Here is a 22,583-nt window from a genome sequence, read left to right as displayed (position 1 = left end):
GGCTTTAATGCCCACGGGCCTGTGTCGGGTCGGGCTGGATTTTTTAGGCCCGATCTTACCTCTAACCTGGAGTAGCGATCACCTCGCTATAGTCAATGGAAACTACAATAATTCAATGGCAAAATATATTTTATTATCACTTTAGACCATTTATCATACTTACAATTAAGATGTAACTGGCAGCATTTCATTTCATTTCATTTCCGGTTGAAAAAAAGGGTTGTGTAAAGGTCAAAACTACTTCATGAGAATTAATTACTATTTCGTTAGTATTTTTTTTTACCCAGGTCAGGTCACGGGTTCCGTAAAAGTGTGATTGTGTAGCACACAAACAAGTAAGAAATCCAGATGTTCAAACACCTTCCTCATCACTGTAAAACACCAGCAAACTATTCCCATGATGCATGTAGTTTTGATGCTTAAAACAAAAGATATGACGTTTCACCTTGAGCTAGTATGTCTTGGTTGAGTATTCCCTCCATATTTCTGCAGGGCACAGGCAGTTGGTTCTTAAAGGTGGGCAAGGTCCAGATCTCCTCTCCTTTATTTGGGGAAGCTGGAGAAAAAAATATGATTCAGATTGTTATTAAAGTTGGAAATTCTGCTGATACACATTTAAAATATGACAATATGTAGCTTGCTGAATTACTCAAGAGATGGGCTTTGACAAGAAATACCCACAGATCTTGAATAAACATATCTGGCTCTTTGTTTGTGATGAAAAGGATTCTTTAGCCTTCTTTGTAATTATTAACACTTTAAGCTACAATTTGTAAGGTAATTACAATGTTCAAAATACACAGAAATGACTAACCAAAAGCTGTTTTCTTGAATTTCTTCTGACATGGAGTCATCTGGGATGATGTACCAGGCTGCTCTTTATCACCACATGTGTTCTTGCTTCTTTTCTTGTTTTTCGCTGAGCTGGCCTCATTATTCATCTTTTTTCCTTTTTCCTCCTTTTCAACAGTTGTAGGAAATAGTTTGTTGAATTGAAAAGATCCTGTGAAGAAAAGCAGAAATGTTGATCCCCTTCAACAATGGGTTCATTTCTGCCTTTTGTTGACATCAACTACCTACTGTAGTTGATGTCAACTTCAGGCGCTCCACTGGTCCATTGGACTGATGGTTGTACCCAGAGGTGAGACTCACAGTGATGCCCAGACCCTTGCACATTTTACGCCACATTCGTGAAGTAAACTGAAGACCATGGGAGACCCTAATGTCCTCCGGGAGACCATAATGCCAGAACACATGGACTATGAGTCGTTCTGCCGTTTCCAGAGCTGTAGCCAGCTTAGGCATAGGTATCAACTGGCATGCCTTAGAAAAACGATCAATTAATGAGAGGATGGTGGTGTTACCTCTTTTACGAGTCGGATCAGTAATAAAATCCACTGCGACGTGCGACCAGGGATGTCGAGGTATGGGCAGTGGATAGGAGACCAGCTGGAAGCTGTCGGGGAGACTTGACCATTTGGCAGGATTAATATTGGGCTACGTTCTGCGCCAGGGGAAATATTTTCCAAATGGTCCTAACTGGTCCTCTTTAAATTTGAGTTGAGGACCCCTGATGTACATAAATCTATTTTATCTACAAGTCAATGCATCAGAATGGAGGACAGCAGGCAGCTTGTGGTCCCGCCCAACATATTTCTACATCTCAAATAATTTCCAATTTTCTTTATTTATGTCGGCCATCATCGCAGAAATGCAACAAGAACATTTTGTGTTTCCATGTGTTTTTTCTATTTTAGGATTTTTTTGATGATCTGAGATGTACAAGTGTGATTAAGAAGCACACAAACAAGTAAGAAATCCAGATGTTCAAACACCTTCCTCATCGCTGTAAAACACCAGCAAACCATTCCCATGATGCAGTGTTTTCAACCTTTTTTGAGCCAAGGCACACTTTATCCTTGACAAAAATCCCAAGGCAAACCAGCATCCAAAAATAAAAAAAGGAGAAACTCTATAGTCTGTATTGATGCGCAGTACCTCTGCAATATCAAGTGAATTTTTGTGATAAGTGTGGCAGAAAAAACTGGAGGTTGCAGCTGTTTTTTCTAAAAGATGTAATAAAAGTTAAGTTAGTTTTCAGTAATAATTTTCAACTAAATTATTTGAAATTTTACCCTGGTAGTTGTTTTTTCCTCCAGTTTATTAACATTGTAAGCTTTCGTAAGCGAGCCCACACTTCCATGAACAGGGATGAGGGGCCTTCCTGCTCTCTTATCCCTGGAGCAACAGCCTCCAGCAAAATACGGCTGCTGCTCCTTGCCCTTCTGCCGTGGGCCGGGGTGGGGGTCGGGGCCTCCGGTGCCTGGCCGGGGGTGGTGGGGGCTCCGTTGGTCGGGGGGTCGGGTCCGGCGCCTGGGTGGGGCGGGCTGGGGCGCTGCGTGGTCCTCTGGGCTTGGGTGTGGGGGTGCGTGGTGGGGGGGTGGGGTGGTGGTCTGGCTTGGCTTGGGGGGGTGGTCCCTTTGCCTGTGCTGTGGGGGGTTGGCGGGGGGCGCTGCTCGGGGGGGGGGGGGCCCAGCGGCGCTGGATGGGCTTCCCATCTACACCTGGGGCTGGGATCGGCCCTTCCCTGGCTCTGGGGCGGGACGGGACAACCCTCTTGGGGCCCCCGGTCGCTCTGGGTGTCATCCGCTTCGGCTGCGGGGTCTGGGGTGGGGGTGGGGTGGGGGGTCTTGTCGGCCCTGTCCTGTGGGGGGGCATTCTGGGGGAGGGGGGGGGGCACTATTGGTACGGGGCAGGGGGGGTTGACGGGTCGGGGTCTCCGCTGAGGCCATCGGCGGTTTCCCCGGCCGGTTGGCTGCCTCGGTCCCGTCGAGGCCTGACCAGAGCTCTTCTAGGGCCGGCGTTTGGGGGTGGGGGCCTGGGCTTGCTCCGGGGGGGGCCGGCGCTTTCTGACTCCTCTCTCTCTGTGTGGGGGTGGTGGTGCTGGGCCTGGGGTTTCGGCGCCTCCGGGGGTGGGGCCCCGGGGCTGGGTGGGCCTGGCCCCCTTGCTGGGGGGGGGGGGGCGGGGGACAGCTGTTTGACCACCGGGGGACAGTCTATCAGCTGTCCCCAACTTACCCCCTTCCTCATATAACCTCATAATAGGGTGAGGGGGTGGGGGGCTTAGCCTGCGATGAGCCTTGGGGGGGGGTTTACTAGGCAGTGGCCCCCCTCCTATGGTTGCCGTATGGAGTGGGCCCCCCCTCTTTCGGTTTTATTTGCACCTTAGACATGTAGGGCCCTTGGTAGGGGGGGTGCTTGGACATCACTGCCAGCAAGCAGCGGATGTCCTCCTAGCACCCTACCCGCCAATTTTAACCGCACCTTAGACATTTAGGGCCCCTTGGTGGGGAGGGTGAGGGGACGTCACTGTGAGTAATCAGGAGATGTCCCCTTAGTGCCCTACCCGCCAATTTTAACTGCACCCCCCTTAGTACACACACCCCTCCCCCCTCAATATATACATCCCAACATAAACACACACACATGCACACACACACCCTCTCAAACACACATACACGCACACACATTTTGCAAGGAAGGTGGGACCTGGGTCCGTCTGTCCCCTGCCTCTTCCCTGGTGGGGGGTACGGGCCCCTTTGCAGCGGCGGCCGTGTCCCCGGGGTGCCGGCTTCCTGGGCCCGGCGGTGCTCTCTCCGCGCGGTGGGGGGGTTCACATTACATTTGAGCCGGGGGTGTCTGGTCCCTGGGGGGTGGGTTCTGGTCCTTGCTCCTGAGTGCTGGGCCCCGCCAAATTTCCAACTGTGGCCGAGCCTGGTAGGGCCATATTTACAACACCCCTTGTGGGCCCTCTTTTTTCCCCGGGGTTCCCCCCTCCTGGGCGGGGGCGGCGGGCCCCTGCCTCGCTCCTCCCTGGACCAACCGTGGGCCGGGCGGATGGCTGACTGGAGTGCGGAGCGGGTCTCCCTTGGGGGGTCCTGGCTCGTACCTGGGGGGTTGGGGCGAGGGGATGCCCGGAACTCCTGGGTGGTGGTGGGGTGCTCGTTTGGGGCTGTGGGCATCCTTCTCCGGTGGGGCCCTGCGTTGGGCTCTCCCGGCGCGGCGGGGGGGCTGCTCTCCTGGTTGGGCTGGGGCGGCGCTCTCTTTCCCTCCGTGCGTCCCTGGCCTCTGGCTCTGGGGGCCTTGCGGCGGCCCTGCTGGCCCTGGCCTGGGTGGTGGGCTTGGTCGCCCGGGCGGCAGTTGTTCCCTGCCGGTTCCCGTGTGGCGTTGGGGGGATTCCGGCTGCCGCTGCTGCTGCGGTGGGGGTCTTGGGGTGGGGATGGCTGGGCACTCTCCCTCCTTCTAACAGTTTGCATGACTGAATGACTGAAATATTTCACACTAGTTGGTTTTAAGGCATAAGTATGCGTGTGAACACTATCTGTTTTGTGTACATGTCGACAGGTGGACATTTTTGCAGCTAGCAGGTGTGTTTATAACATTTGAGTGTGTGTGTGGACAGGCTCCGCCCCCTTTTTTTTTTTTCTACATTTGAACCTTACCATAATGATTAACAACCAGTAAACTTGTTGCTTTATGCTGCTTCATGGTCTTATCCCCCTTCCCCTCCTATTATCACCCCTACCCCCCCTCTCTCTAACGTCCCTCTCTCTTCTTCCCCTCTTTCCTTTTCCGTACGGTCCAACACCAAAGACTTTCAGACATGATTGAAATTAATAAAGTTTGGCCTCAATTACAAAAGGGGTTTATTCAGACATACCTTTGGTTTGTCTGAAGATTAATAACCCCTCTTGTTAGAGTAAAATATGTCCAACACAAGAGGCCCTCAGCTCTCATCTGTCTGCCCAGCTGTTGGACAGGACAAGTTAAAAAGAAAAAAAAGAAAAAATCAAGGGGCGGAGTCACTTGTCAAAGTTTGACAGGCGACTCCGCCTCAGTCCCAATCATCTGTTTATAAAGACGTCACACACTACCACCTGATGACGACCCTGACGAAGGCGGAAGGTATTCCGCCGAAACATGTCGGTACGTTTGACAGAAAACAAACCAGTGTCTGATAAAAAATAATTTAAGTACTTAGTACTCAGTGTTTTATCAGGGCCTGTTTGGATGAACACAGAGCTAATATCCTGGCGATGGAAAATGTTTTTAGATCAGTTAATGAGTAATTTCCCACGGCACACCTGACCATCTCTAACAGCACACTAGTGTGATGCGGCACACCGGTTGAAAAACACTGATCAAATACATGTGGTTTTGATGCTTCAGACAAAAGATATGATGTTTAACCTTGAGGTAGTATCTCTTGGAAGAGTGTTCCCTCCATGTTTCCGCAGGTCACAGGCAGTTCGTTGGGTGAGGTCCAGATCTTCTCTCCCTTCTTTGGGGAAACTGTAGAAAGAAAATATGATTCAGATTTTATTTTGGAAATTCTGCTGATACACATTTAAAATATGACAATATATAGATTGTTGAATTACTCAAGAACTGACAATAAATACTGGAAACTCCCACAGATATTGAATCAACACTTCTGGCTCTTTGTTTGTGATGAAGAGGGTTCTTTAGCCTTCTTCATAAATATTAACACTTTAAGCTACAATTTGTAAGGTAATTACAATGTTCTTAATGCACAGAAATGACCAACCAACAGCTACTTTCTTGGATTTCTTCTGACATGGAGTCATATGGGATGATGTACCAGGCTGCTCTTCATCACCACATGTGTTCTTGCTTATTTTCTTGTTTTTCACTGAGCTGGTCTCCGTATTTTTCTTTTTCCCTTTTTCCTCTTTTTCAACAGTTGGAGGCAATTGTCCGTCGAAAAGAAAAGATCCTGCGAAGAAAGGCAGCAATGTTGATCCCATTCAACAATAGGTTTCTGCCTTTCTGCCTTTTGTTTCTAACAACCACTGTCAAAGCACAAAAAATATCAAAAGTTGTGTTTTCAAAGCATCTTACCATCCATGAGGCTGTTGCGCATCTGTCGAAGGATGGGGTACTGGCTTAAGATGATCTCCTTGAAGACACACCTCCAGAACAAACGGATGTGCTCTGACCTCTCCCTTTCAAGCCACTCTAAGATTTTACGGATGGCCATTCGAGTTTTATCTTTGCTTTTCATATTGATCACTTTCTGCATGAAAAGAACAATAATTCACATTATCAACTAGAATGATGAAGACAACAGAGCTGCACTCAGCAAGTTTCAGTTTGTCCATGAAGCACCAGCAATGCTGATTTTCTTTCTTGGCCACTCAGACCTAGAGGAAGGGTTAAGGTTAGGATTACAGGTTAGGGTTAAACCACCAAATGATTTCTGAGCCCGGCTGTTTCCGCTGTTCACTGCTCCTTCAGGGGATAGATCAAATGCAGAGAACACATTTTCACACACCTAAGTGACAGATAATGGGGCTTTAACTTTTACCAATGCGTATCTTGGTTGAATGTACCAACATGAATTTCTATCACTTTTTGTGCTGGTCGCAGGTAAATAAGAGCAAATAACATCAGCCTTTGAAAAAACACCAGTCAGAGGCGCTGCTGTTGTATGTTAGAACTACATGTTGCACATGTCTATGGTTGCAGTCCATATCAATAGGACCTGGAGGCCTGGCTGGGATGGCGGACTGAGTGGACGCCTATCCCTAACCTCTCCCCTTTTACCCCGTGTTTCACAGCAAATGACAATATTTTAAAAGTAAGATTGAATGTTTTCTATTTTTTTTTACTTAATTTTTATTGGTTTTTTTGTTACATGAAAGAAAAACCACAAACTACATTCTAAACAACAATCAAAACAGAGGTCAATTTTAGGTGCTTATTGTGTCTATTAATGTAAAGCAGGGGTGTCAAACTCATTTTCACTGAGGGCCACATCAGCATAGTGGCTGTCCTCAAAGGGCCAGATACAAGTTATACATGTATCTGTAATGAAAAGTAAATGTACCTAGTCCTTAATGTTAATTAACTCATTATTTATTCATTATAACCTTTTAAAGTGACAATTACAGTTGCGTAAAAAAAAATGTTTGCTTGTTACTGTCATGGTTTGAGTTTGTTTTGTCTTGGTTTTTGTTTTATTTCTTGTTCTGTCATATTTGGTTCTGTTTCCTGTTTTATTTTGAAAGGTGTTCTGTGTTGTCATGTTCCTGAGTTTTACTTCCTTTGTCCCAATCTGTCCTGATCATGTTCACCTGCGTCTTGTCTGCCCTGTTTGTATATAAGTCTTGTCTCTGCCTTCCTCTTGGGCTGGTCCATTAACGTCTTCATGTGTCTTCGTCCCTTCATGCCATGTTCCATGTTCCTTGCCACGCCACAGTAAGCTTTGTTTTGTTTTGATTCCTGCTCTGCAGCGCCTTTTGTTTGTTTAATAAACCCTCTAGCCTTGGAACCGTTTGCCTCCCGTCTCTGCATCTGGGTCCTACCTGCTCTCGAGCCCCTTCACCGTGACAGTTACTTTGGCATAAATCCTTTGACATTTGATTCTGACAGGTTAGGTTATATGGACAGTGTTTAAGTTCTGATGTATAGTTGCCCAATCCAATATTTCAAGTCAGATTCCCCCTAGATATGAATAAATACACAACAATTTTTATTTTAAGAAATTAAAAACTTTTATGCTTTCGCGGGCCACATAAAATGTCATTGAGGGCCACATTTGGCCCCAGGGCCTTGAGTTTGACACGTGTGTTGTAAAGTGTCCATTTTTTCCACTTTCGGTGTAATTGTGCCTCTTGCAGGCTCAGCCTTGTTTCCGTTTAATAGATGTCGTTGATTGTTGATGTCCATTGCTCCTTTGATGGGATCGACGTAGTGCCCCAGGTCCTGGTTAATGTTTTTTTTGCGGTTAGTGACATAACTTTAAATATGTATTTGTCACTTTGGTGGATTGAGTTTCCTGAGAACATGTACAAATAAAACAGTTCTGGTTCCAAAGCAATTGTACATCCCAGCACTTTGCATGTAATATCACCCACCATCTTCAAAAATCCTGTTACATTCGGACGATTCCAAAATACATGACAATGGTCTACATTTACTTTCCACATTCACGCCAACAGCTCTGATTTGTTTTTAACTGTTTGTTTTTCAGTTTAGGTGGTACGAAAAATCTTATAAGTTTCTTCTAGATTTTGTATTTTTTAAGTAGTTTGAACCATATAGTTAGTGTTAGGCCTGGGTGAAAAATCGATTGAATGAATGAATTCCAATTTTTTGTTCTGGGCGATTGCAAAAATAAATAAATCGAGTTTTTGTGTAATGGTGTATTTTTGGCTCCCTAGAGCTTCCGTAGTGTTGGTTTCACATGCCGGTAAGGCAAGCGACAAACAGCAACATCATAGCACACACGAAACAGCAAGCGACAACATCGCTACCGGTGAGAGTGGGAAGTTTGTTCCCAGAAAGGAATGAATTCATCTGTTTTTTGGAACTGGTATGGGTTTACTGCCACAGACGTGGAGGAATAGACCCCACGCTGCAACATTTGCCTAAAGCCCATCAAAGTCAAAGGCTCTCACTCGCTGTAGCGTGGCACGTGCTCAGTCCTCTTATACACGCAGCGCCCCAACACACATTACTCATACATATACTCATTCTACAACGCCTACATAGTTAGTTCATTAGTTAGTTAGCTAGTAGTTAGTTGTTACTGTTATTTGTTAATAAAGAATACTGCGTTGTAATTATTACTTGTATCGGTATTCATCGGTATTTAGGATTTTGTGATCGGAGGCGGCGGGGGGGTGGTGGTGGTGTTTGACCGCGACTCCTGCTGCTTCATCATCTTCTCCGTGGAAAAGACGGGGATTCTTAATTTATGTAAAACCTTAGACGCCAGATATGAGCTGCATTGTTAATTGGGTCATTATCACTATAAAGTGCCTTTGATGTCCCCATGACTATTACTCTTTCATAAACTAAATGGAGCAGAATAACTAAACTCTGACTTGTTATCATAAGTGACCCAAGACTTGCACACAAATCAGTCAAATAATTTGGTTCTTAAATTGTGATTTCTTCAGTTTATGCAATTTTTTTTCTTTGGATGTATGCGATTTTGGTATGTCCCACACGCTGTTTTGCTAACTTCAGGGTGTGTAATAAATGGTTAAATTATGCTTAATTAAAATAAAATTGGTACACATTTCATGTAACAGCACATTACTTGATAAATTAAGTAATTTTGATCAGGCAAATTTTATTTTCATAATGCTATTGAAGATTTTGCGCACGTCCTTGACATTGCTGTCCACCCTATCATTTTGGGATAACTGTCTCTTTAAAAAACCTGCAAATGTTTTAGGTGACACCACAACCAGCATTTTGTGTTTCTTCACTGGAGACTGAAACAGTGGCTAGTTGCAGAGTAAATATTTACACTTTTGTTTAGTAATTTTAATCATATTAGGTTTGTAGTCAGATGTTGTCAAGCTTAACATGTCCACCCTGTCATGGTGAAATATCATTTAATATAAAAGCCTTTCCTAAATTTAAAATATATATGTTTAAACAGTACACAGTCTACTTGCTAACTGAATCATGTTGCTAAGTGAAGATCCACGATGTGCTCAATAAATGCTAAAATTAACCAAAAATGTCCATCCTGTCAGAAAACCTTCTTTGACAGGGTGGACATGGTTCATGACAGGAAAGACATTTTGATAGTTTATGGCAACAAACTAATAATGTTACATATTACAACAGCTCCTACTGACATTTTATTACTTAAATTTCCCCTTGTGGAATTAATAAAGCACAATTAAATTGAATTGAATAACAATAAATAACAGTTTATAACAGTAAAGGTTGCTAACCGATACATTGAAGAAATTGCATAGATATTTTCTCTCAGCATATTGGCCACATTTCAGACACCTCCTTTAGCCGTCTCAGACCCTTTTGGGTAGTATCACAGTGAAAAGGGAGACAACAACTACAAGAGTATGAGTTCACCACAGATTTCCAGGAGAGGCTACTCCATTTTAGGCGCCATGTTTTCAACATTAAATGGCAGTGTGATGCCTACAGGAAGCTCAGGAGCAGCTTGAAGCACAATAACTCCCTCTTGTATATAGATTTTAGAAAAAATTACTCGTGCAAGTACAGTGAAGAAATACAATCTGTGCATTGTGGAGGTTCACATAAGCAGGCCAGTCTGCACACTGGAGTGCTCTATATCCCTGGTGAACAAGCACCACATATCTTCTGCTTCATATCAACCTCCAGAAGACATGACCCTGTCGCCATCTGGGCCCACCTTGATTCAGTTCTGAAAATACTGAGAGAACTTCACCCACTAGCTAGCATACTTCATTTTTTCAGCGATAGGCCTGCAACACAGCATCGACAAAAGGGAAATTTCTTCTACCTCTCAATAGAACCCTACAAGTATGGGTTCAAACACATAACATGGAATTTCTCTGAGGCTAGTCATGGCAAGGGTACACCAGATAGTATGGATGGAGCCCTCAAGAGGTCAGCAGACCGGATTGTAGCCCATGGAGGAGACATTCCTGATGCCCAGAGCTTGTATGAAAAGCTGAAATGGCTGGAGACATCTGTTGAGCTGCTCTATGTCCCAGAGAGTGATATTGAATCCAAGACTGAGGTACCTGCAATAGCTGCCATAAAAGACTGCTTGGAGATGTGTCTCAGTGATATTGTTCTTGTTGTTTTTTTCAAACCAATCATCTCCCCTTAAAACAACATTTTTCTTCTAATTTTACAGTTGAATGTTTGACTTTCACTGTGCACATTGATGTTCAGAGGTTATCTCAATAATGCCACATGAATGGCTAATTTTTGTTGTTTTTCGACATAAAGTCAGAGTGGATCAAAACTAGTCTGTTCACCTGATAATTTCACCCTACATGGGAAAGGGACTTCTGGTAGTAATTTTCTTTCATTAATTGCAAAATGAGGTAATTTAACGACCTTTTAAAAACGTGTCCACACTGTAATGCACAGGGTCCACCCTGCCGTGCTACTGTCCACCCTGTCATTTTCCTGTTCAAAGAAAATAAACAATTTATTTCTATAAGTTAGCCAAACTATCTGTGTGATTCCTTTATTAATACATATGGACCAAGTGGTTTTGGTTGAAATTTTCACCACATATCTTTGTTCTTAGATTTTATTTAGAAAAAAAAGTGCAATTCTTGTTGATTTTGTATGGTAGCAACATTGTTTGCCCTAATTTCATTACTATTTAAATACTTTTCTTATCAGCTAATACACAGTTTTGACAAAGGGACTAAGTACCTTTCTGAAAATATAAATTTTATATCCATGATCTAATCACAATGTATTTAATCTACTCTGAAATCGTCCATGACAGGGTTGACATTTTTTACTGTTTGTGCGTGCATTGTCTGCTTGCAGTTAATTTATAAAAAGTGTGGGAGCTTGACCAACATGCATTTCTGACAGCACGGTATCCACCTAACACAATAAATGTGAAGTTAAATGGGAAATCCCATATTTTTTGGTGGGATATTGGGAAGTCTCAAAGGCACCTTATGGTGATATTGACCCAATCCTTTAGAAAATGGTGCTACTCTCAAGGTGAATGTTTGTCTCCTTTTAGTCTAGACTACAAAGTGTCAAAGTGTGACTTAAAACACAGCTGGGACTTTAAGTAAGTAAGTAAGCAACCTTTTATTTTGAACAAGTGAAAACAAGTGTAAAGTAACAAAATAAGACAAAAACAAGACAAAAATTATATAAAACAAGAAAATTATATAAAACAAGACAAAACAAAATTATATAAACAAGTCCAAAAGGGAGTGATAAGGAGAAAAATCTTGTACTTAACTTTGATTCCAAGAGTGTGTGCATGTAGGTATTATTCATCCCAGAAAGGAGAAATGGGGGTTACATTTGTCTTTCGTTTGATTAAATAAAGGGAAATTTGCTTTAAGTTGTCTGCCATTCGTACTTATTGCTTTCCCAAAGTGTGTGTGTGTGTGTGTGTGTGGGGGTGGGGGGGTATCGGAAATCGAATAAAAAAATAAAAAAAAAAATCGGAGATTTTATTATTAGGCCATATCGCCCAGCCCTTGTTAGTGTATGCTTTGTTAAGGGATCTGGATTCGTTTTCTTAGTTTCATATGATTCTTTATCACCAACAGTGTTTTGAATGGGTCCTTGTAAAGTTTCACAATCTATATTTTTCCATTCTCCAGTATACTGGGGATTACACCAACAGTATAAGTATCGTAGTTATGAAGCAATATAGTATTCTCCCAAGTATTTCCATATCTAGCTCCCAAGTCCAAAGAGGTGCAGAATGGTGCGAAGCAAACAGGACAGCTGCTGCTCAACTGCAGCGCCAAGCCAGGAAGGCCCGTGCGGCTAATCCCCAAACAGCAGCCTCCATTCCCTGCCCTCACTGTCCCAGAACCTTTCATGCGCAGATTGGACTGACTAGCCATCTGCGCACCCACGCTTCCTTGCCCAGATGATTTTAGATGGTCCTCATCGATTACGATGGACGAACGACGACGAGTATTCTCTCAGCTTTGGTAATGCCATACCTCCTTTATTCTTTGAAGGCTGGAGGGTGCCGTAATTTACTCTAGATATTTTATCGTCCCATATGAATCTAGTTATTGTTTTGCCCCAGTGTAAATTGCGTGTTAAAGATCTGTGTTGGAAGAGCTTGAAATAGAAATAAAACCGGGTCAAAATGTTCATTTTTACTATTTTTATTCTAGAGCTAAAATCTAGTGGCAGTGTTGACCATTTTTCAATATTTCTTTGTATCTTTTCTTGTACTATAGAATAATGTTTAACGTTTATATTTTGAAAATCTAATGTTATTTCCACACAGAAATATTTAATACTTTTCATATTCCAGTTAAATTTAAAGTTTTTTCTAATACATTCAGAGGACACATAGCTGAATTTTAAAATTTGAGTTTTGAGAATATATTTCATATACAGATAAATGTTCAAATGTTTCTAATATTTTGTTGGAATGTGGAATTGATTTTTCTGGTCGTTCAAGGTATGCTATTAAGTCATCGGCAAACAATCCTATTTTACGTTCAACACCATTAAGTGAAACTCCTTTGCCAAGTTTCCCATGCGACTCGTTCGCTGTGGCGACCCCAGATGGGAAAAGCCGAAAGAGAAACAACAAGTGAAACTCCTTTAATTTTAGGTCTCTCTCTCTCTCTCTCTCTCTCTCTCTCTCGCTCTCACTCTCACTCTCTCACTCACTCTCTCTCTCTCACACTCTCTCTCACACTCTCTCTCACACTCTCTCTCACACTCTCTCTCACACTCACACACACACTCACACACTCACACCGAGAAGCTCTAGTGGCCGTCTGGCCGAAGATGGAGTGGGTCCGGGCAGAAAGAAAGAATGTCTACTACAGGGCACATGTGGGTCACATCAATGATACCAGCGTCACCATGAACAGATATTTTTACAAGGAGCTGAATTACTTATTTGATGTTATTAAGAGTTAATAGTGTTCTGTTGAAATAGATCATTTTATTATAGTTATTCTAAGGTTTGCTGGTTTATTTACATTTAAGTCACTTTGTTTACATATTAGAGCAAATCTAAGTTCAGAATTTACCTTTATTCACAAAAAAGATCGTTTTTCCGAGATGTGAGATGCCTTAAATACTATGTTTGTATAATTTATCTCATATCATTGTATTTTGTTTTCTAGGTAACCTTTTAGTGAAATTCCCCAGTTAATGCTAAAATTTTTAGACAATTTTTAGAAAATAGTTAGGTGCGTGGCTAATCTTTAATTTGAAAAACTGGCTTCTTTAATTTTGAATTTTCTCTTTTCTTTCTATGTCTTTAAGTTCTGTGTGGTCTTTTATTTCATTAAATAATAGGGGTATTAGGGACTCTGTTAAAAGCAAATCCCAGTAAATCCCAGTAAAAGTTCAATGTTGTTGTCTTCAAAAAACTCACTCCAATAACAAAAATGAAAAATTTTGGACTAATCAGACAAAATCTACTTTTCTCATGGCACCAACTGATCAGCAGGGGTCGCTATATTACTACATTTTTTTTTCTGGCAAGTTTGAAGTTACAAAGAGAGATGCTTCCGGTGACTTGATATTCTGTGTTTTTATTAAAAATGATAAGTTTGTTATTCTGGGGAAAGTATATGGATACAACTCTGCAGCAGAAATCAAAGTCATGTTTTTAGGCTTCACAAACTCCAGAACCAAACCAAACAGTGATCTTATAATTGGAGGGGATTTTATGGTGGAAGATGAATACATTGACAGATTTCTTTCAGCATTTCAAAACCATCATTATATTCCAGTTCCTCTTAATTTGTGTAGAGATTTAAATGTTTGTGATGTTTGGCACCGTGATAATCCTGATGTTAAGCATTTACTTGGTTTAAACCAGATGGATCTGCTAAATCTAAGTTGGATTTTTGGTTGACATATGAAAATCAACAGAATTTAACACCAATAGCTAACAGCTGCATCATTAACAGATCACGGTATGATTAAGCCCATTATTTAAACTCTCAATAATCCCAAAAACAAAGGTTACTGCAGGGACCCTCTTTTCCATTCTCAACACCCGTGGTTTGCCTGTGAGAAAGTCCAGTATCCAGTTTCGGGTATAGCTAGTTCAGAGTGTTTTGCAGTCAGCGTCCGGGGCCTAATGGTATTAAAGGCAGAGCTGTAGTCCAGGAACAGTAACTGGGTATAAATGCTATTAGTGTGTGGACGTTGCAGGGTGGAGTGAAGTGCCATGGGCCACTGCGTCTTCTGCTGATCTGTTGGTGCAGTAGGCAAACGGATAGGGGTCTACTGATTTGTCAACTAAGGAGTTTATGTGTGTCAGTACCAGCTTTCCCAAGCATTTCATTGCTGCAGGAGTGAGAGCCACAGGTCTAAGGTCATTCATCGTTGGGTGTTTGTTTTCTTTGGGACTGGCACGATCAAAGAGGAGTTGAAGATTCGGGGCACCGTTTCCTGCGAAAGGGAGAGGTTGAAGATGTCTGTGTACACCTCTGCTAGCTGCTCCCCGCGGGCATTCAGAACTCTTGGTGGCACGTGGTCCGGTCCCGTTGCCTTGTGCGGGTTCACCTGCTTCAGGGCGCTGAGGACCTGTGTGTGAGACACCTACAGTGCTGCCTCTACCGTGGCCCAGGAGGTCTTAAAGGGAACCTCTTTGTTGTTCTAGTTGAATCTTGGGTAACAGTTGTTTAGGCTCTGTGACAGGATGTTGTTCTGGAACTTTGGTCTGCTTGTGTTTGTCCTGTAGTTGATAATTGTTTTGATCCCCTGCCACAGGCCTCTTGTGTTGGCTTCCCTGTAGCAGCTCACAAGTTTTTGGGTGTAGCTTCTCTTGGCAGCCTTGATGGATTTCTGGAGGTCATAGCGAGCATGTTTATACTCTGTGCCATCTCCTGATTGGAATTCGTTGATAAATTGGTGGAATTTTGGAAAGCTTTTCCAGAGATCACAGCGGCTGAAAACTCCTAAATCAGGGGTCGGTTACCCATGGCTTGTGAGCCATATCTGGCTCTTGTGATGGCCACATCTGGCTCGCAGACAAATCTTTAATTATTAAAAAAAGAAAGTTTCATTAGACCAGTATTTCTCGGGCGCGATGCGATGGCAGTTTGCAATGTATGGTGTCAATTCAGCGCCTAATGTATTGCGCATCAAAACAGTAAAACTGCGCATCCAAACAGCCTGAAACCTGTGACCTGCCGTCCCGGCAGATGCGCGCCCCCGTCTTTTAAAAGGGGAGGGGTAATGGGCGCAGGCAGCAAGGTGAAACGTGCACTGATTACAACACGCTGCCCGTCACATACGCCTCACTACAGCGTGTGAGTATTGCTGTACTGACAATATTTGGCTCCACATATGCATGCGAGCAGTCTTTCTCTCATCTAAAAAACATTCAGACCAACTTACGATTACGTTTAACGGATGGAAGTCTCAACGCCTGAATGAAGCTTAAGCTCACCACCTAACCAGACAAGACCATCAGCAAAAACATGCATCACCAGAAGTCATGTTCAAGTTCATGCTACAATAAATATTTTATGAGAAAGTCCACCTTTATATTATTGCATATATTTTTTTACATTTTAATTGAGATATAAATCATAATTAAAGTGATCAATAGCTCTGTAGATACTGAAACTATTGTCACCAAACTTTGTGTACCGAGTAATCATGATCTCATTGTCCAACTACAACAAACATTTGGTCAGAAATTGACTTTGATTATTTTTAGGAATTTTTCATAAAAAAATATGTATCATATTTGGTCAAAAATGTTTAATAGCTCTGAAAATACAGAAGCTTCTGTCACCAAACTTCCTGTACCGACTAATCATGACCTTATTGTCTTTTCAACAGAAAGAAGGAACCTCACTTCAGTTAAAATATCAGTTAATCAAAACGGCCAAATTTCACACAAGACAACAGAAAACAAATTCAGGCCAGCTACTAAAACCAAAAGAGGATAAATTAGTGTGAGCAACTACATAAAATGAACAAAACCCCTATGGCCAAACTCATTTCAGGTAATGTGACACGAAGTCTCAACAAAAATGTTCTAGTTATTGGTTCGAAGTTTGCAAAAAAAGAACAAATGCATGAGGACATATTTCTAGAACTGTACCTCACTAAAGAATGTGACACAAAGTACAAAAACTTCCCGGGATACATGCAACATTTTCAAATTGACCCATTTGGCATTCACATGTACACAGAAAAACAAGTTTGAACACTGTGTACAACATTTGCACAGAAAGACTCCTCTGGCATTATATCTTGATCCAACAGGCAATGTCACTTCCAAGGTCCCTGCTAAAAAAAAACGGATTCTCTACTACTCTCTAACTCTTCCTGGAGATAGTGCAGGTACACCCCCACTGCCAGTCTATGAAATGCAATTCTATTCATAACTTGTTGACTCATGCATTTTTTGAAGAGACTGTCGCAATTTACAAATTGAACAATTCGGCAAATAGAAACAGACCACAGCTGGGCAATCATACAAAGCGTTCTGTTGACCTTCAACAGAGAAGATGCTGCAATGTATCTTAACAGAACTTTTGATATTTGTTTAGGAAAAAAAAAACTTAGCCCAAAATAAAGCATTAACAGTTGTCCACATTTGTACGACACATGTTTTAAAGTCTGTGATGCAAATATTTGGAAGGCAAACTTCAGACAAAGGTTTGAAAGAGTTAGCAACTTTTGCATTTGCATGCTTGCAAAACTGCACATCACTTTCAGAAGGACTAAAGGTGTTCTATTCGATCTACGAAATCCTGACTGGACCACAGTACACACCTGTAGTAAAAAGTCATCCGAAAATACTGCAGGACATCATACAGGAGAAACCTGAAACGAACATGGATGCTTTCTCTGACATCTAATGCTCTCCAAACATGTTAAAAACCTCATTCTTGGATCTCCTTTCACAATTTCGTTCAAAAACGTCTTCGACAAAGCGCAAACAGAACAAATTCAAGAGGATGTTGGACAAGGAGTAGTCAAAACCCTTTATTTCTGTCCTGACATTGTGAATGTGAACTACTTAGGGCTTTTCCCATTCTGGAGTGGTTTGATGCTGGAGAATTTACAGAGGTCTGTTCATCATTCCAAAGAAGAAGAGGATGTGAAACCGACAAGAACAAGAGACACAAACTGCCAGGTTGAATAATGGTTTGGCATTACTAAAAATGTGATTCTACAGAGGAAATTAAAATTCAGACCAGCTGCATTTATCAGAAAAATGCATGTGAACCTTCAAGGAAGGTAAAAGGAACACATACATCATCAACAACAGCTTCTCCGAAAAACTTCTGACGGCCAACCAAATTTCAAGAAAGATCATGCAGTCACAGGAAGGGTGGGCAAAAAGTGAAGATAGGCAAAGTGTTAAAATAAAAAAATCAAAGTACTTCTATCTCCCAAAGATAACGCCACAACGAAAAGGAAAAGGACAAGGACAACTCCTGAATTGGTTGAAACCAGTACACCTACAACAACTAGATCCTGCCAGTACTCCTGTCGAAGAATTAAGAGAAAACCTTCAAGTGAGTAAATTACAGTCAGAAAATTTTATGTAATTGTTTTTTTTGTTTTGTTTTTTTAAACAATTCAGATCTTTTATTAATTGAAAAAAACATCTTTCCAAAGATAATCCCACAACCAAAAGAAACATGTAAAACACCAGCCCATGATGTGGTTCAAACCAGGGTACAACAACGGGATCATGCCAGTATCCATGAGGAAAAACCATGAGTAAATCCTGAGGTGAGTGCATTAAAGTCTGAAAAGTGTTATGTAAATATTATAAAACAACAGATTGAGATGTTAAATTACCTGAAAAGTAGCACTTCATCCCATCGCTTTCTTTTAATGTCTCAAAGCATGAAAAGCATGACAAAGTTACATTAGTCAAAGTTATTAAGTGCTTTGATAAAAGTAAATCCTAATTTTTAAAGCAAACATTTTGATTTGGTTTGATTATTTTGACGTTTACATGTTACAGGTAAAACAACTTTGGCAGTGTGAAGAAACAGAGGTTGTTGTTGCAGTCATCAGAAATAAGGGTGTATATTGGCAAGAGTCTGGCGATACGATACGTATCCCGATATTTTACCGAAACGTTTTCTTTCTGTTTTTTTAAATATGACTTTGAAAAAACTCAACCTGAATTTTAATGTCTTCCACTGTAATAAAATGGTCAAATTGAGTTTATTTAATGATCACAATGTTAAGCACTGCAATTGTATCTCATATACAAGTTGCGTTTACCAAAGCAAATTCATAGTGCTTTTATTTTGGTAAGGTAAAATATAGAAAGGGAACAGTCAACATTGTCTGATTTAAAAAATATATATTTTTTTTTTTTAAGTGTAAGAAAAAACAAAGAATGAATGAGCCTTAACCAATAAGTTTCTATTGGGGAAATAAAATGCTGTTTATTTTCAGCATTAATGTAGCTTCTCTAGTGCTTTTAAACAGTTCAGGAGCCTGAATGGTGCTTTAAAAATAAAGGGTGGGGGACACACACTGATTCTTTCCAGAAACAGTAAAGTGTGTTGATGAGGCAGCATGACAGAACTAAGGAAAGTTGCTTAAATGTGACAAAAAAAAGGGGCTTTGTTTACATTTCTGCTCTGTTGCACCTTTGCAGCCACGCTTCTCACACACGGAAGTAAACTGGTAATGCTGATCACCACAGTGTCAGCCTTTTCCATAGCGTTGTACACACCCCTATGATCCATCAGGTCCCTAAACTAGAATCCATTGCTTTGAGGTTCTGCAGAATTTTAGCCCGCTTTGCTAGCATGTGTTAGCAGATGCTTAGCGCAATATTAGCTGCTGCCGTGCTTCATTGTCTATCTTATTTATCTGAGCCGCTAAAAAGCACAGCAATCCACGTTTTCATATCTTACTGGCAGCAACATGGCTCAGAGTTTCTGTTTGGTATCCATTTCAAGTAAAAACAAAGTATTTCATGTCTCATTATAACAGAACAAGCTGCCTCTGGGGGCAGTCTTCCTGTTGTCTTGTGCAGAGTAGAGCTGCTCAAAGAGGCTCCGTGTGCTCTGCTGCCAACTAGCGGTCGGAGGGTGAAGTGGACAACAAGAGTCAGACACTGAAGGACATTCAGAAATAATTAAATAAATATCGATCTGGCAGCATTTTGAATCGATACAAGTATTGCCAAATGACGTATTGCGATATATTGCCGAATCGATTTTTTCTTACACCCCTAATCAGAAACACAATGCAATACAGAGTTTCACCTTGAGACACAGGGAATTATTGACTTTGAGACTCGGAGAACTTTTTATTGGAGAGGCAAGTGTTTTTTTTAAAAAAAAACAACCTCCTTTTCCACACTTATTTGTAGATGGCACATCATTTGGCATGACTTTTATTAGTATCTTTAATAATTATTTAGTCTTGTTACAGTTCAATTAAATAATTTATCGAATGCTATTTCAGCCATGTATTTTAAAAGTGTCTGTTCTGTTTCCATTGAAGGTCATGGAATGCTAAATTGGGGCAACATTTAACAAGCAAGATCCAAATGAAAAAATGTATCAAATGAATCACTACACAGTTGGAGTGATTTTACATGGGACAAGAGAGGAGGTGGCCAGAAAAGGGCTAAAATATGTGACAAAAAAAACATTTCTTCTTTTAAAGATTGTTTTTTTTTAATTATTTTATTTAAAGAGATAATAGGCTTTTCATTATGTACTTTATTGCCATTTCACTCACCTATTTCAATTTGTCAGGCTACATTTGACTAACATGTGACATCCCTGCCAAGACAGAATCCTGGTATTGTCCACTGTGTAAAAAGTAATAGCACCGTTATCTCATTTTTTCATTAGAAATATAAAATATTTAACCTTTTTTGAGCAATGTCATTTTGTAAATATTAGTATTCTAATACACAACACATGATTGTTTTAGTTCACTGAAAATGTTTTGTTTGAGTACTAGAATAACTAAGGATAGCTTTCTTAAATTTATTGAACATAAGGTCATGATTAGTCAGGACAAAAAGTTTGGTGACAATATCCTTTATTGATCACTTTAAATTATGATTCATACCTCTATTAAAATGTGAAGAAGTGTATGCAATAAAATAAACTAAAGATGTACTTTCTCATAAAATACTTATTGAAGCGTAAATATGCTGACAGGTCTTCATTACCAGTTCATAAATATAGACATTTATTGATTTTTACAGAATGGTGTTTCACAGAGTTTGCACTTTGCTGACGGTCCCTTAGTTGGTAGCAGGCTCGCTGCATGTCTCCGTTCACACTTCGAAAAGAACAAGTTTGATCAAGGCAACAAAATAAGAATGAAAATACTGTTTTTTTCTTTTGAAATGCATTTGTAATTCAGACACAGAAGGATTGAGATACTTGCTGAGACATCTGAACGTTTATGAGAAGAGTTATGAGGCTGGAGTCCAAATCTGTGAAGACCTTCTAACTTTACCGAACTCGGGATGTCTTACCTTGTATCTGTCTTCCGGGATGATGTTGTAGTCCCTTAGCTGGCTGAGGAAAGTCTGCGGGTTTTCCAGGCAGGATAATTCGGTTTTACGCGACTGGAAAAAGCGTTGGAGTTGCGCGGATTCCAGAAAGTCCAGCGGGTCCATTTTTCCGACCTTGAATGAATTTTTTTTTTTTAAATGTCGCAAACGCACTAAATGCAACTTTAAAAATACCCAGTGAAAGATAGCGAAAACAAGGCGAAGATGCACTGAAAGAAAGCGTCTTGCAGGCGGAGGGTCTTCCCGGATAAACCACGGCCCCACCTTAGCTGTGATGCTGGGAAAGCGAAAGTAAAAATGTATGAAGATATATACATATGCCAAGACATTGCAAACATAACTGTCTAAGTAGCAAATGAAAATATTAAAAGTTTTCTATTAAAACCTTTTTGTTGCCTTCTTTTTTTAACTTTTAATAAATATTTTTGCGTTTGCAACAGAAATGTTTTCACATGCGTTGTATCTCATCTCGCTTTCTCACTATCTTTGATTTTGCCCTTCTAAATTTCATTTTAGTGTAACGCATCTGCCATCAAACAGCCTCCTAATTGGTCTAGATTCTAACCAATCAGGAGACTCTGTCTCGTATTGACGGTGCTTTAAGGTAGACATGGACTCCTTGTGAAAATAAACATAATCGTTAAAAATACTTCTGCTAAATGCATTAAGTCTACTTTGGTGATCCATTAATGTTTATTATTCCTGTTAATCTCTTCCAAAACACATGTGCAGCACAAAATAATATGTGCTTTAAATAGTTTTGGTTTTGTTTTGTTATAATAAACAGATCTTAGAGAAAATCAGACTTTTTACCAATATTTTGCTCTGGAGGATTCAGATTAAACACAGGCCTATTGATTTAGTGTAATGTCAGCAGCTAAACTATACAAGTTATTTTACAGTTTCTGAAGATCCTCAGCCATTATTTCACAAATCTGGTTTAAAAAAATTAATCAATGCCAAAAAAACAAGGAAAAATAAAGTATTAGTTGTTTTTAAAATGATTAAAAATGAATAGTTCTTCAGTTTAAGAGACAGAATCCAGGGTAAAAAGAGCTGGCAGACACCATGTTAGATAAATATGACGATTTGATTGGTTAAAATCTAGACTGTTTGATGGCAGATATGTCCCGCTAAAATGAAACTTATGAATGCAAAATAAAAGATAGGGAGAAAGCGAGATGAGTCACAACGTATGTGAAACCATGTGTTTTGCAAATGCACAAATATTTTTTGAAAGCAAAAAAATAAAATAAAACGTATTTTATAAGCAAATATTTAATATTTTCATTTGCTACTTAGAAAGTTTTGTTGCGGCTCATATGTAACTGGATGGATTTCAACTTCTCCGGGGTCAGAGATTTTGGCTGGGGGCAGATTCCAAAAATGCCCATCACTTCACATTGTTTTGCTTCATATTTTATTTCCTATTTTGGTTGTTGTTAAAAGCAGCCCCCCCTCCCCCTGACAACCCCCCCCCCCCCCCCCCCCCCCAAATAATCCAAATAAATTGAGGTACGGAAGAGGATTAGGGCCACGAAGACAGGGAGATAAAAATGTG

General features: G+C 40.9%; 1 protein-coding gene across 1 annotated transcript in view; it reads right to left on the bottom strand.

Moving 5' to 3' along the window:
* The window catches only part of LOC101163904 (uncharacterized), a 39,181-nt gene extending 17,677 nt beyond the window's left edge, over positions 1-21,504 (bottom strand). The window contains exons 1-6 of the mRNA XM_011478446.4: positions 20,984-21,504; positions 5,923-6,097; positions 5,609-5,797; positions 5,251-5,352; positions 815-1,003; positions 446-556 (exon numbers count right to left, since the gene is read on the bottom strand). Coding sequence (XP_011476748.1) covers positions 446-556; positions 815-1,003; positions 5,251-5,352; positions 5,609-5,797; positions 5,923-6,097; positions 20,984-21,127 — 910 coding nt within the window. The 5' untranslated portion in view covers positions 21,128-21,504. The remainder of the gene's footprint in view (positions 1-445; positions 557-814; positions 1,004-5,250; positions 5,353-5,608; positions 5,798-5,922; positions 6,098-20,983) is intronic.
* Positions 21,505-22,583: the final 1,079 nt, after the last annotated feature.

The sequence above is a fragment of the Oryzias latipes genome, chromosome 8, assembly GCF_053564925.1.
Source record: "Oryzias latipes strain Hd-rR chromosome 8, Olatipes_Hd-rR_3.1".
NCBI classification, from domain to species: domain Eukaryota; kingdom Metazoa; phylum Chordata; class Actinopteri; order Beloniformes; family Adrianichthyidae; genus Oryzias; species Oryzias latipes.
Note: the sequence above shows the minus strand (reverse complement) of the source record. Positions and strands in the feature narration are given on the sequence as shown.